At 38.3% G+C, this 15,896-nt stretch overlaps 1 protein-coding gene across 1 annotated transcript in view; it reads left to right on the forward strand.

The window, feature by feature from the left end:
- The window catches only part of LOC118327750 (acid-sensing ion channel 1B-like), a 43,674-nt gene that overhangs the window by 19,353 nt on the left and 8,425 nt on the right, over positions 1-15,896 (forward strand). The window contains exons 2-3 of the mRNA XM_035661182.1: positions 5,613-5,763; positions 10,035-10,162. Coding sequence (XP_035517075.1) covers positions 5,613-5,763; positions 10,035-10,162 — 279 coding nt within the window. The remainder of the gene's footprint in view (positions 1-5,612; positions 5,764-10,034; positions 10,163-15,896) is intronic.

Here is a 15,896-nt window from a genome sequence, read left to right on the forward strand (position 1 = left end):
AAAGGTTTCAGAACACACAGTGCAACACAGTTTGTTGGGTATCGGGCTGCAGAACATTATGACCAGCAGGTGGTTATGGCTGATCAGTGTATGTTTAATGTTTACAGAATGGTTACAGTAATGTGTAACAAAAGATTAGAAGTTTATCATCAGTTTATCATATTATCACCTTATAATGTTGCTATTGCGAACTTGTTAGCAAACGGTTGTCTATTTACACATCCAGCAGGCACAGAAATAGTATTGGGGTTGTTTCTCATTACAAGTAATACATTACACATTACTTGTTACCTTTTTTTAAGAGTAATACATTACTTAATTACTCCCTATGGAAATTAATTTGCTACAGTACTCATGATATTACATTTGCGTTACTCCACAACATCGGCTCTGATGCATTGTCATGTCATGAGCTGCATTTAAGGAGCCAAGCACACTCACTCACTCACCAAATTATGGCTTTATAGTAGCCTTGCCCAGCTTATTTGATGTGTTTATCACTAAATCAGTGGTTATGCCTCCTGAGGAGGAGTCTATCAAATCATTTGTCAGACAGCCTGTTCCTCCTCAGAGTCAGCACAAGACTGCCCAGGCTGAAGAACCTCTCCACAGGTGGACTAGACAGAGTTGCTGTGTTGAATTTCATCAATATTTATATAATATAATTAAGGAACCAACACAAGTAACAACATAATTGCTTCATTAATAACTGTAATGTGATTATTTAATTTAAGAACAGTAATGCATTACAGACAAATGACAAATAATGTTTTGGACACTGTGCAACATGCACATATTAACACAGCACATGTTCATTTAGAGTCGGGTTTCTGGCCACCTGATGAATGTGTGTCCAATATTCACTAATCTCTTTTCATCTCAGTTTTGCTCTCCACCAACTCTGTGGCTCTTTAGCTGCTAAATACTGCACTGTGTTGACCAGCTAGTTGTTAACTTTGTCAGTCTGTTGTTTGGTGCTGGACAGGTAGTGCAGAGTAAGTTTATCAGAGCTTTTTCACTGAAAACAGCCGCTTGCTCTGTCTGAGAAGAGAGTGAACTCACACTCACGTAATACCAAAACAATGAGCTGAAAGATGCCCCAAAAAATATTAATCAGTGCATATTTAACCATGTTAAAGGCAAAAATCTCCCATACTATTATATCTACCAGCACTAGCAGCATTAGTCCATAATTCAATTCAACCATACGCATTTTATAACAGGTGTGACTCTTATGACTCTTTCTGACTCCACTCCCCAGCTTTCAGCTCACTCTACCTACACATTTTACTCACACCTGGTCTCTCACAAGTAGTCAGAGGCATTTAGGAAAGTGCGGTACAACAGGTGGACAGAATAATCCCCTACAATGTAATGTCCTGCGATAAATATTACATTTGTAATGGTGACAAAACAGTCTCACTTCAAGGTCCATTTAGCTTTTCTGAAGCTTTTATTACACTGTTCTCATCAGCAGACTGAGTTTTCTCATTTAATAACTTGGTGATCCCATGATTCTGAGCACTTCTAGGACTTCTCATCTATAATATTGCCTTAAAAGTTATCGTTCAAAGTTCATTCTTGATCTTGAAACCCCCATTTGACAAAACAATCTCACCTCAAGGTCCATTTAGTAGCTTTTCTGGATTCTCATCTTCTGTGTGTTATTCATAAAAGCACCAAAACAACTTCTGAAAGGACCTTGAGGTGAGATCTGAGAATTACAATAATGTTCAGATTTATTGAGGCTGGTTTGAAAGTGTTGATTCAAATGTGTAGTACATGTTTTGCTTGTGGAGTTGAATTGGATTGTAGTATAGCATAAGATGTCCACTGTATTGTTCAGCACTCCCTCCCTACACGGATGAAGTACAATGACAGAGAGTTGATACACCAGAAAAGTAAATTGCTACACTGCTCATGTGTTTTGTTGGTCATAAATTAATTACATATAATACAGTCAAGGCAAATTCTATTTTTAGCTGAGTTGATTCAGTGTCAAGTAAAAGCCAGGCAATCTTTCATAGGTTTGTGTTTTTAACACTTTGCACCTCTGTGCTCAGCTCTGATGGATAGGGGGGAAAGTGGTTCCCTGGCAACTTTAGGGAACAGCTTGTGCATCCTTGTCACATTGTCATGTGAAGGATAGCCGAGGGCCATCTCAACAGTCTCGGGCTGTCTGTCTGTGAATTATTTATCGAAGAGAGAGACGGTGACATTTCTACACCCTGCGAGAACGGGAGAGGGTGATGTCTCTCTCAGTGTTTTTCCTCATAGGTGGGGTTGATTTAAATATTTAATTTCCTTGTTTACAAGTTTAGATGATACAGTGGTTCTCATTTTAAATGCAATGTATAGGTCTCAGTGTTTAGCAGTGTAAGAACCAAATGTAATACCGGATTTGTCTCTTCAGAAAAGCTGCTTAGGCATCAAAGTCTTTGCTCCCCCCTAATGCCACATTTATTTGAGCTATACCGTTAATATCAAAAAGTTTCAAATGTCTATCACTGTGTAGAGCCCTGAATACTGCCCTGATTGCTCCGCTCAATTTTTCAAGTTTTCATTTAAATATTAAGGTTTTGTTTTAGCATTGATGGGGTTTCTGCCTCTGGTAAAAGGCTGCACTAGCTCCTGTTGAATTATTGGGAACATTTGGGAAATGTTACACTTCCAACAACATTGAATAAGACAGACTGGCTGTTCGATAGACAGACATGAAGAAGCACAAACCTCAAACATACAGAACACAATGAAGATCCTGACTCCCCAAGGTCACCACAGGCACCCACTGCTGCTGCTCTTCACTCAATGCAGCCAGCACAATCTCCTGGTTACCACAGCAACTCTGACTAGGCCTCCTGTAGTCAATTACCACGTTATCAACACATACACACAGATGGCAGGCAGGGGTGGCTGCGCACATGCACGCAAATACTGTACACGCACGCCCTGAGTAAGCATGCACGCTCGGGCATGTGCAGACGTGCACACTTCCACACAATCACAAACAATCTTATCAGTGTTTTCTTGATGTTAATCTGTCAAATGCTTTTCCCTTTTCATTGTGAGCAGCTTTGCCTCTTTCTCTGAATGTTCAAACTCGTCTTCTAAAGCTGTAAACGGGTAAAACATTAGATAAAAATTGCCGTAACAAATTGGTTGGATTCAGATTTTTAAGTAAAATGTGTCTTGTTTGGCTGTTGCAAGGTCTTGTGGGAACAATCTGTGCTTATAAAAGTCTCAGGCTAAAAGCAAAGACCTTATTTTCTGCAGGTTTTACCTTTTCTTAACGTCAAATATTTTGTGCAGCTGGTGCCATGATATCATAAGATTTTTCTGCCTTATATTCCAAAGAGTAAAGATAAACCGTGATCTGATTATGGTGAGAGGCGACTCCAGGACTAAGATGGATTTCAGGGGCATTTTATTGATGTTTGTATCCTGCTCTAGAGTCACGGCACATAGGCGGCCGTTGCAGACTCTGCTTTTGACTCAGTTCTGCCACTTATGCACTTGAAAGGTCACATTTCATATTGTGTTCTAATATCAGAAGACTTTTTATTACATTTCACCACTTTGTGTCTTAGAAGCTCCCATATAACCGCACCCTGGGAGGCAATCCATCGTGATCAACGCTCCATTCTTTGCCACACACTTCACTGAACAGGATTCACATTATACTAACTTTTCCTTTATATAACATGGCTGCAATATTTTCGGCTCTGTGCATCTGGTGTTTGTGACATTTGAGTAATTTGTCATAAAGTGCTAATGTCTGACTCATAAGTCAACCATGTAATACGCCTCCTTGTGTGTTCCTAAAGTCCTCACAATACATTCACAAGAAATACAGCTTCAACATCTTTAGGCACTCTCAGCAAAAAAAAAAACAGCCCTTTTTGTACAAACTGTCTGTGTTGTGATGTAGTTATTTGTACCGCTATCTTACAATGAAGCCTTATCTCTATTGTATGTTGTGAGTACCGAATATAGACAAAGAGTGGAGGACAAAAAGGAGGAGACTTTTTTCAATTACATCTCCTCTCCTCTTCTCCGCCTCCTCCACTTGCTTTTAGTATTTCCTCATATGAATGTCAAAATGTTGAAGGTTAATGATAAGTTAATTGTGAGCTAGGATGCTTTAAAACAGGGCTCGCAATCATGTGAGGCTTGACAACAAAGGGAGAGGGAGGAACCTTTTATTTTGGATCCTGGCCATAGCTTTCCATTTCCTAATGTCTATGATTCAATTATGCATCCATTAGTTCACTGGTAATCATGTCTTTGCCAATAGGTCAAAGTTGCCTGCTGCGCTCTATAGTAGCTTTCCAGCAAATGCTACTGTACATGCCCGATCAACTAATGAGACAGGGCAAATACCAGGCATGTAATCCAAGGACAGGTTATGGTTAGGATTTGACGAGACTGCAACATGTTCATTGAACTGAAAGTTGCACCTGCAGATTTGTGTGTCATACTGTGGAGATAAAAGTGGAACTGCAGCATGTCGAGCTCGCTTGATCTGGCCTCCTTTTTTGCAAGATGCTTTGAATCTAGTGGGGAGAGAGAAAAAGTGCACTCAGTGATCACTTGATTAGAGCTGAAACAATTTTAATCAAAAGTGTCAAAAATTAATTGGTTCCAGCTTCTTAAAAGTGAATATTTGCTGGTTTTGTAAGCTGGATATTTTTAGATTCAGGACTTGGGTATGTGGTGGGCATACACAACATTTTTTATGGAACAGTTGATTACTATTGAAAATAACTGGCAGAAGTAAATAATGTAATGTATGTAAATATATTAGTTGCACTCCTAGAATTGATTATGAATTAGGCCTGCAACAAAACATGACTTCCTTAATTGATTGAACTGCCAATTACTGTCACAAAACAGTCTCAAATTAATAAAACAATTAGAATTGCTTGTTTTATCTGACCAATAGAAAAAGAGAAAAAAATCAGTTTACTGTTATATAGGGAAGAAATGCAAACGAATCTCACATTTAAGAAGATTTGTGGCACTTTTGCTTTAAAAAATTACAGTTAGTTGCTGTTTAATTTTCTGTCAACTAACTGATTCATTAACCGACTAATTGTTTCAGCTAATGACATGACAATGAATAATCACTTCTTATCTAAAGTTGTTACATTCTCTAAAATGTTAACGCCTGTATCGGGAGAACGTTTCACTTCATGCAATATTTACTTTGATGCCAGGAGTCAATGTTGTTGTTATTGTGTGTGAGATTTCTCAGGGACAGGATATCCCACTCTGAAATAAAAGGCATGTCAAATTCACTCAAGCACATACTGTATCATGCAGCACTGAGAGGGGTGAGGGCTCAGATTGTCAACAGCATCTCAACACAAAGACCTCCGAGGTCCGCTGCTGACAGTCCAACAAGAACAGGTTACTGTAGGTGCTTTTCAGCTGCTTTTGAAACAATCCCCTATTGAGCACTACCTTTATGTCCACTTCACAAACACACATAGCTGCAAACTAAAATTTTACTTCAGGGTCAGAACTAAGATTTAAATGCTCAGTCTTTTTGGCTATCCTGTTGTGTCCACATATCACTAAAATCCCTGTATTTGTCTCTTTGTGTATTTTAGATATTCACACGCTATGGGAAGTGCTACACCTTTAATTCAGGCCAAGATGGACGACCCCTCATGGTGACAATGAAGGGTGGGATGGGCAACGGCCTGGAGCTGATGCTGGATATCCAACAGGATGAATACTTGCCTGTATGGGGAGAAACTGGTAAGCTTATCTGGAGGATACATAACATGAAACATCCCATTCCCAGTTCTGAAGATCTCAGCGAAAAACAAAATTGGTGTTTATGTTTGCCCTTGAGCGAGTGAAAAAGAGATTTTTTTTAATCAACTAAACACCAAAGTAGCCGGTTATTTTCAGTGTTGGCGCTCTAAGAAATCTATCGCAGGGATTCTTCTCTAATCCCTTAGATAGAGGCCCGACTAGGTTATATTGCATTCCTTGAGAGGACTTTTGATGTAATTGTGAAACTCTAAATCCATTTAGGATAGTGAACATGTGCATACTTGTACTACACCAAATAGGTCCAAATTAGGTTTATCTATATAGTAAAGTTATGCACCTGAAATATTAAATTCTCTAAACACTTCCATTAATTATGAGTAATGATCCTGAAAAATGCATCCTCTGATCATTTGAAATGCACTTGCTGTGTCCACAGAATATTACAGACAGTAACAGAATATTATCGACTAATCTATATAAAGACAGATGGATATTGATCATGAAAATTTTATTTCATTGTAATATAATTGCATCACTTGTCAGTTAGGCTTCAAGTCCACATGAATCAAACAAGGGCAGAGCCATTTGCCAGATATAAAATCAATGGAGGCTATAGGCTCTTCCATTCAGGGCCGACCCCTCATCAACACAGTTGAGTCTCCTCTGTGCCGCTCCAGGAGACCCTGAAACTCTGGTTTTAATGCAGCTGCATATGTTGCTGTGAGTTTGCATCAATATTTTATATGCACTGAGAAATGAATGGGACAGTTCACTATGGTTACAAAAAGACTGTGCTCACGATACGCATTAAACATGGAGCACAAAGCGATAAGCTGTGATGTGACTATAATATTTAAATGTAAAGTTTCATCTGCTCAAAGCCTAAATGATTTAATATTATTAATATATAATGCTCTTTATGTAAGATTATTAAATGATTAAAGACTTGTACAAGAGGGGATTTGGTGGAATCTTTAGGATGCAGTAACTACAATACATACACAGTCATTTACTTTGTTCTCATAATCTTCTTTATTCTGTTTATTTTACTGTTATTTCATGATTGTTTATATTATTGTCAGAGTCACTTTCTGTACTGAACTTATTAACAAATATCAGACTTTGATTGTTTTTCCAAATACCGGGAACCTTTTGTCATTAATGCCTAAAATAATGCAGATTAGCCATTGATTAGTCCTATTATAACAGCATTTATTACCTGTTTGTTTAATCTGGCTGGATGCCCTGCAGTGCATAATGTGCCAGTTCAAACACCTGAGGCCTTATTTATTGACACATGCAAGTTCTGAATGTGTGTGTAGGATCTGTCCCTAATAACAAGAAAATTGGTATTTATCAAACATGTACACGCACAACTTCACACAATGAACATGATAAAAACTCACCTATTTATCCATCTAACATATTATCCATCAAATATACTCAGCAATTCCCTTTGAAAGTCCTATTAACCTTAATGTAGTTACTTGTTGTGGACTTTTTTGTAAATATGGCTCATTTTATGTGTTTTCCTACGTTGATACTGGTTATTTTTGTTACATTGTGTTCTACAACATTTACATTATTAACACACTTAATTGGTTGCTATAAGTTGTTATTATAAGCGAATGTAGTTCGACCACGAGTGATACGTCAAGGTCTCCCACCTATGTAAAAATGTGGGCACAAAAAGATGTTCTTGTTGTTAACCTGTATACTGTACAATGTTGAACTTTCTCTTAATTAATGAACCTGATATCACCACAGTAGAATAAACATACAGGGTTGAGACAGGTGGTTGACAAATCATGATTTGCAGTAGGCAAAATAGATATTGGATGCTACGTAATTGGATACTAGTACAGAGAACAGAAAATATACCTGGCTTAGTTAAAACAATTAAAATTAATGGCACCAAAACGTAACATTTTTTGCAATTGAATGTCATTAACAGATCCTCTTGATCTCATATATGTGCTTAGTGATGCACTAAAAGAGAACCCTGGGAATAGAGGCATTAAACAGATAATATCACTGAGAGAAGCGATTGATTTGTTTTCTAAATAAAAATGGAAAATCTTCAAACAATCTATTCATTATTATGTGGTTGATAGTAGAGTTTCTTTGTCTGTAATTTAAAATGTGTACAACCAAAGGTTTGTTGGTAAAATTGATAAAACAAATTCTATGGAAAGAAATTAATCTACACGATGTGTAAGTACAAAACTGAGTATGCACGGTCTAGGAAAATGTCAGTCTAACACATGTACACTAATAATAATTTAGAGTTTTTACTTCAACTGACCTTTGTATCTTTGGACTGTGAGAGGAATTGGGAGCAACCCAAGCAGACACAGGCCTGTCTTCTCATTTCACAGTGTGTGCATCCTTGATTCCTTTCCTCGCACCTTGGTCCCTCCCACCTGAGGTGCAAGCAGAGGAAGCAAGGAAGAGGCACAAAGATTGTTGCCTCAACAGACATTTAACAAAATGAGACATCCCTGCTTCTGAGCCATCTTTCTAAAGCAATATCAATCAGTTAATTAATATGTTGTGTGACACAGCTGCATCAATCTGTCAACACTTCTTTATATGTCATGGGTGCTGAAAAGATTTCCAAAGAGGATAAACCTGCACTCCTCTGGCAAGCCTTCTCATTCCTTGCTCCTCTCTCCTCAACATGCACTTTCTAGGAATTATGACATCCTTCAAGATGAGATTTCTTAGACTATACTTTTATGCTATGTACTGTGTGCTAGTAATCAATGTTAAAATCCTGGTTTGTGCTCCCTGGGGAGGAGGAAGGAGACAAGGTGGTACAAAACAGAGAAATGAGCTCAGGGAGAACATGCAAACTCCTCTCAAAAACAATACTACTGGGTGTGTCAAACCCTTTATGCTGTCATCCAACAGTGGCAACCACTGAGGCCCTGTCCTCATTGAATGATGATGATGAAAAAGAGAAATCCAAGAAAATGTGACTGGGCAAGTGTGATGATGTAGATTTATAAAAATTAGATTCCCCACAGTTTTTAACCAATAAGCTTAAAACCACAGCTGCATTATGCCTCAAGGTCATGGCGACTGTTTTGTTAAGAAATGTTCTGTGTAATTGTTGCATACCTGAAATTATTCCACAACAAAGCAACGCCAGTGAAATAACTTTGAGGCAGCTGAATATCAATAATGAATTGTGTAGTGTCAAGTATGATCAAGTTTCCGTTTCATTTCAAGGTTTAGTCCAAATATCATTATTCCAATTGGATGACAGATGGCCGTGACTTAAAGATGACACACTTTTGCGAGCAGGAGCTTGGACACAACTTATGTATATGTGCAGCTTCAAGCCTCGAGCATTTGTCTTGGCAACAACAGAAAATGGCTTTGTATCCAGTCTCAGAAGAGCAATGTATAACAGTTAAAGTCTGTCGCTCATTGTCGAAGCTCTCTTGCTGAATTCCAGCCGCATCCCTGAGCTCTTTAATTGAAAATAGTGAGAAAGCCTGGCACTTAGAAGACGATACCGAGTGACAAGCGGGGAGGAAAGGCGGCAGGAAACAGACATCCTACTTTATCCCCGAGCCAGCTCTCAAAGGAACAAAATCTCTTGAATCCAGCCTGCCATCACCATGATAAGCAGTACCAGGCCTCTGCAAATGTGATAGAAATATGTTTGCACAAGTATAGGTTTGAGTCACCATGTCATTGTGATGTTCCCCTGATCTCGGTATCAAAGAGGCCATCTGCTTCATTTAAAATCTATACAGCAGAGTGCTGTAGCAAAGGAAGCTGTCAGCTGTATTGATTTTCCTTTTATCCTCATCATCATTTATTTATTAATTTATCTATTCACTCTCATTTCCCTCTGCAGTAAATAAGACTCCTGTGGGGACATATTGTCATCCACCACCTACTTAGGAAGTCCATCTTCTTTATCCTTTCACTCCTCATTCCACCTATTGTTAACTCCTTAAAGACCTTGTATTTGTCATCCCTGGAGGTCCATAGGTGAAACTAATGAATAAGCAATTACTCCCAAGTAATTGTTCTTTCTTGTACAAATAAGACTATGACTAAATGATATTTTTTCGGACTTGTTTTTCACTTACTGGCTGAAACATATTCCACTACTGCAATGCCTGTTCTCCATTTGATTAGTAACAACTGCTGCTGGGTAAATCATGCAGGCCAATGTGTGAATATAAATCATCATCCCTGTTGTAAATGTCCTAACCTCTTCTTGTCAACAGACGAGACATCGTTCGAAGCAGGGATCAAAGTTCAGATCCACACCCAGGACGAGCCGCCGTTCATAGACCAGCTGGGCTTTGGAGTGGCGCCGGGGTTTCAGACCTTTGTCTCCTGTCAGGAACAACGGGTACGTCTTGGGAAAGACATGAAATGTATATATCTCAGCACATTTCAACAGGAAAAATCTGTAAATTAATATCGGCCTTTTAATCTGATTTTGAGGATTTTAAAGAGCTGTAAATCAAATAATCTTGTAACTGTCAACTATGCAAACATAAAATGAGCCACTCCAGCTTAAATAATAAGAATAATAACCTATAATTTGTAAAGCTTTTTTCAAAACAACATACAAAATCCAAGTTTAAAAAGGTTTTCACTGTTGATTAATTTCAACAAGAAGGGTGTTTCACAGTTTTGGGGCCCTGACAATAAATACACAGTCTCCTTTATGTTGTAAGTCTAGATCGGGGGACCGCTAGCTTTTAATTTTGTTGCAAGATCTGACAAGTGCAGGTACACATGGTCGCAATAGCCCTCAAATATATGCTGGAGCATGGCGTGATTTCAAAGTAATTATACCTCTTCTGACACTAGGCTTAATGGAGGCAGCCAGGTTTTCAAATCTATCATCAGTAATGCACATAAAGCTGTTTGTCATCAGCATAGCAATGACAAGAAATGGTATTATGTATTATTCCGCGGGTCTTGACAATATAAAACTGCCTAGAGGTTGTGATATTCACAACTGAATAATTTAGATAATTTTTAAGTATTTTGTCTTTTATCTGGCAGTATATATGTATGTATTAAGTACTGTTAGTATTTACAAAATTTATTTGTAAATTTAGTGGATGCAGTGCATGTGTGTGGCTTGTCCGAATAATGATTTTCCTGTTTTATTTTTGTTGTGGATTTTTTAATATAGCCTACTTTAGTCCATGTAGCTTTTCTATTGATTTAGAGAGCTTTATAAAACGTATTACCTGACACTGTTGTTTTCAATCGACAAACATTTTTTTCAATGTCAAATTCAGTTTTGACTCTGACAGCTTCAAATTTAATTTCTCTCCCACAATCTGTTTACACTTTAAATTTGACTAGAAAATTGTCTTGTAAACACCTTGTCATAAATCCACTCATACATTGGCTAATGCATCAGTGATATATACTGGGATCATTGGGAGTGTTTTGGGGCTTTCAACATCAGACATCCTGCATGGTCCAGGTGACCCTGCCAGGGTTGATCAATCCCTGGCCTATATCCCAGTAGCACTCACTGCTCACTCCCCTTGATCCACAACCATCTGGAGGATCTTTCTGAGGCACTCCTGATGGCCCTGCCCTTTTCTGACCCCCCCATCACTCCACAGCAGACTAAGAGCTTTACTGAAATTTCACAGGCCAGTCAGTATCTCAATCATCTGAAATTTAAACAATGAGCACAAGCTGTTCAGTCAGTGAGCTTATCAGAAACTCCTCTCTGTGAGTTTAACAATGTCAAGGCAAATGGGAGACATTCTGAACGTATTTAAAGCTCCATTAAGGGATATTTTTGTGTGAATATTAAATCTAATGACCCCCTATAATCTGAAGTGGCTACTGCTGAAACCACTAAAACCTATCACCCAACTCTCTGCTCCACACACAGACTGCATGGTTGTCATAGAGAGAACACACAGTGTATTTACTGTACATAGACCGCAACATAGCCCTGACAGCGACCCAGTTTCCATATAACAAGTAGTCCATACAACAAGATGGGCTGAAATTTGAAAACATTTCCAAACATTAACCTGATAATCAAACTGATATAAAGGCAGGTTATTGAGGAAAATGCAATACTGATGACAATGAAAAAACTAGGTACATTTACTCAATTACTGTACAACCTTGAGGCACTTGTACTTTATTTGAGTATTTCTATTTTATGCAACCTTTTCACTCTGCCCTTACTAAATTTCAGAAGCAGAGCAAAAACTCAGATTTTACATAAGAACAAATGCTAAGCTTATAAAACACAATGCACTGTTAAAGATGCTTGTGATCAAGCAAGTCTCTCTGCCACTGTGCGTTCCCCCAGCACACAACCAAGCAAGCACGACAGACCTTTCACAAACAAAAAGCTCTTCATTTTCCAGCTGCACACACATTCAACATAAATACTCAGCTTCTAAGTGTCTTTGCTCGGCTTCTGTAGCCCTTCTCTGCAGTCCAAGAAAGAATAATCCCAGCACCCAATGCAAATGTGCTGGCGTGTCTGGCAATCCTTTTTGGTGTGTGTGTGTGTGCAGCCGCCATCTGAAGGTCCAGCATGCTAGTGCATTTAAAAAGAAAGAGATCTCCATACCTCACTCCCTCCTGCAGCTGAATGTGAACCACGCCCACCTCCACAGTGGAGATGGTACCCCTAGTTACGTTACACATGTCTATGAGTTGTTAGCATTTAGTCTCAAAACTTCTCTGGTGGTTTCGTTAAGATCAATGTTTCTCAAATGGGAGTACTTAGTAAATAGGGTTACTTTGGAGTACTGCAGAGGGTATGTGACTTTTATTTTATATATTAGTCATGCTTAATTCCTAAAATAATTATAAGTTCAATAACAAATGTAAATGTAAGTTTAATAAACTACTTTTTATATTCAGTATTCCGGTTTTCAATGTAATCATTAACTACCGTAAACTGTCAACTGCTGCAAAACATCTGTAAAAGAGTTTGATCACTGCGGTTGTCTCCCTGACACCAAGAATAACAAAGATGACAAAGATCAAAGATGTTTCTCAGTAAGTGCAACTTATCAAAAAGACACAGTTCAATGCAACTACAATCCCATCTTAGTGTTATTGCATGATGATAAAAAATGGCCATGACTTCAGTGATGGATTCTAAACATTTGAAATGAAACATTTACTTTTTTTGATAGCATTGATGATGTAGCACTGTATTGTACCCCTTTAGAAAGGCTTTTTTTCTATCAAAAATGTTATTTGCTGGTCAGGAAAATATTTTAACAGGGGCACGTTAATAAAATAAGTTTTAGAACCAACCACTCATTTAGATAACTGTTTCTGGGTCCAAAGGGGTAAAATGATCTAATATTTCACAAAAAATCAAAGTCAATAATGAATACAAGGTTTTTTTATTCCCTACCCTATCAGTCATCTCACAACCCCTCAGATTTATCTAGACCCTTTGGAAGGGGTCAAAACCCAGGGTTTGGGAACCACTGGACTAAACTACCTAGTTTAGTCCATTTAGTATTTAAAACTTGCTCCAACTCAACCAGCTACAACAGTGAAATGCTACTTACACATCATTGCATCAGTATTAACAATCTTACCTGTAAAATACAATAATCTGTATTTTTTCTGCAGAACAACTACTTTTACTTTTGATACTTTGTGTACATTTTGATGTTGTTGTTTAAAAAATTATCTATATGCTTCTTCCACCACTACACAAAATGTTTCCTCAATCTGGGTATTCACAGTCGTGCATGTGCCCCAGTGATTGAGCCACTTGAGTGATTGAGGAAAGTAACATATTTGTCACTGGCCGTGTTCAAGGCTTCTGTTGGACCCTAGGGAGTTGAAATGAGGCGTCCCACATGGTAAACACTGCACTATCAGCAGTGTGCTGTGTTTTGAAGGACAAATGCTATTCTGCTTTCACACAAAGGCGGTTAAAAACATTATTTTAGCTGGTAATCAATCCTGTGTTTCACAAAGAAGGCAAAAAGTCTGCCACAGACCTATCAATAATGTGACAGTCATAAGGACTTATTCTTTTTACTCTTCTTTGAAATGATGGAAGCTGACATTTACTTCATATTTACCAATCCTACAGTGCAATTGAAGTCACCGTTCATAATTGTTAGTCCCTTGGAGATCTTGGGCCCTTGTACAGATACCTACTTGGGGTCTTGACAATATTACAGAAACATAAACTTTCCCCAAATCGGCTTGTGGAAGTCTGTGTCGCTCAGTGAAGTGTGTGTAAGTTTTTCCAGTGTGAATTATTCTGTGGATGTGATGGTGAGCGTACAGCCTGACAAATCATATACTCTGGGCCCTAATATGGTACAGAACCATGCATAATGAATGGAGGAGAGAAAGGGATGGATTCGGGAGTGCTCTCAGTCCTTCCACGTCCACCCTACTAGTGAGTGTGTTCCAGTGTCAGTGGGCTGCAGCAGGATTTTGCATGCTGCCAATGTCGCGTCTGCAGGAAACTGTCCCTCTTTGTTTTTCTCTATTTCTCACTAGCTCCCTTACTTTTTTCCTCTCCAACAGTCATTACAATTCCTCTAATACAGTTCCTCTCTTTTAATATGATTCCTTTCTCTCGCTCTCTCTTTCTCTCTCTATGTATTTATTTATTTATTTCATTGGCTGGCAGGCTCAGTCTTCATTAATCTAATGCAGTTTGCTCACAGTCATTCAACTCTCTGCTTCAGCAGTCCTGTAGTGTAAAACTGTTGGGGTCTTTTCAGTTGGCCAAACTGTCAATCACTGTGATCCCACAAAAGAAAAATCTGCAATATCCCTCTACTCAATATGAATAACAAAAACCTCACAGTGTTTTTTCACCCAGTTTGCCTCCATCCTCCTCTTTTGCTGTCCACCGAGTCTTGCTGACTCTCGCCTTTCTTTTTCCTACCTCTTACCCTTTTTGTTTACTCTTTCTCTCTCAGTTAATGAACGGGGAATTGAGGTCAGAGTCTTAACATGATTTCTATTCTTCTTCATGGTTGTTAAACATCTATCAGCACCACTAAACTCTTATGAAATCTCTTATGCCAGATTCACCTTTGTCCACACTTTAGGTTTAACCAATGGGAAGTAATGCTGCCTCAAGGTGGTTTAGGATGGCTGAGTGGAGCTTTTGAAAATGCAGAGAAATCGAAATAGCCGAACTGTGAGCCATTAGCCATTCTTATGGCTGTGACAGTGGGTCTAGTCTTCATGATGAGGTGAATAAATACACAAGCACCTAGGATTGATTGACATTTCATCCAGCTGTAATGGTTTTTATGTTCTGTTTGACTTTGTCAAACGTCCTTGATGTGAAAAAATAAGCAGATGAATCATTCTAGTCTCTGGATAAGATTTTAGTCAGAGCTATCTGGTTGTCTTCACTGTGCTGTACTTGTATGCACGTGTGTGTTCATGTTGAACATCGCCTTGGGTTATTAGTAACCAAATCCAGTGCATGACACACGTGGCTGCCTCTTGCTCTCCAGTACAAATTGTAAAAGGCAGGTCCCTAAATCATAACAGTGGCCTTTAATTTATTGCTGTGTGAGCACTCAGTGATGCACTGTTTGAACTGATGAGACGGAGACACACAGGGGCTGTTTTATAGCTTGCTACTTCATTTAATGCATCACATTTTGCCCTTATTTTTTAAGGCAGCTGAAATGTAAATTAATATGGATAATATTTTAATATGATATGCAAATATGTGAAAATACATTCTGCTGGAGGGAGTTCAGTATGATACAACCTCGAGTATAAACAAGATTTGTTGGGGCTTATTTCATAGGAGATATATTCACATCTGTCGCACTGCATACATCCCAGTTGTATTAATTCTTTATTCAGTTGTTTTCTTTTTACTGTTTCTGTTTTTATCCACTTTGCCTCTCATTGTGATTCTATAAGGCTATGTAGGCCAAGGAAATAGTGGAACCTAGAGTTGTGATCTCTGTGGTCAAGCAATATGCTTATGATTATCTCATCTTTATATGTATTTATTTATTTTTATTATATATTTGGTATGTGCTGGTTTTCTGTCCTAGACTTTTATTATATTTTGTTGATGATTTATATGTTTATATGCTGCCTAAATAGGCCCAAAATAT

The sequence above is a fragment of the Morone saxatilis genome, unplaced genomic scaffold (genome assembly GCF_004916995.1).
Source record: "Morone saxatilis isolate NCDOM2014 unplaced genomic scaffold, NCSU_SB_2.0 Contig18, whole genome shotgun sequence".
Taxonomy (NCBI): Eukaryota; Metazoa; Chordata; class Actinopteri; family Moronidae; genus Morone; species Morone saxatilis.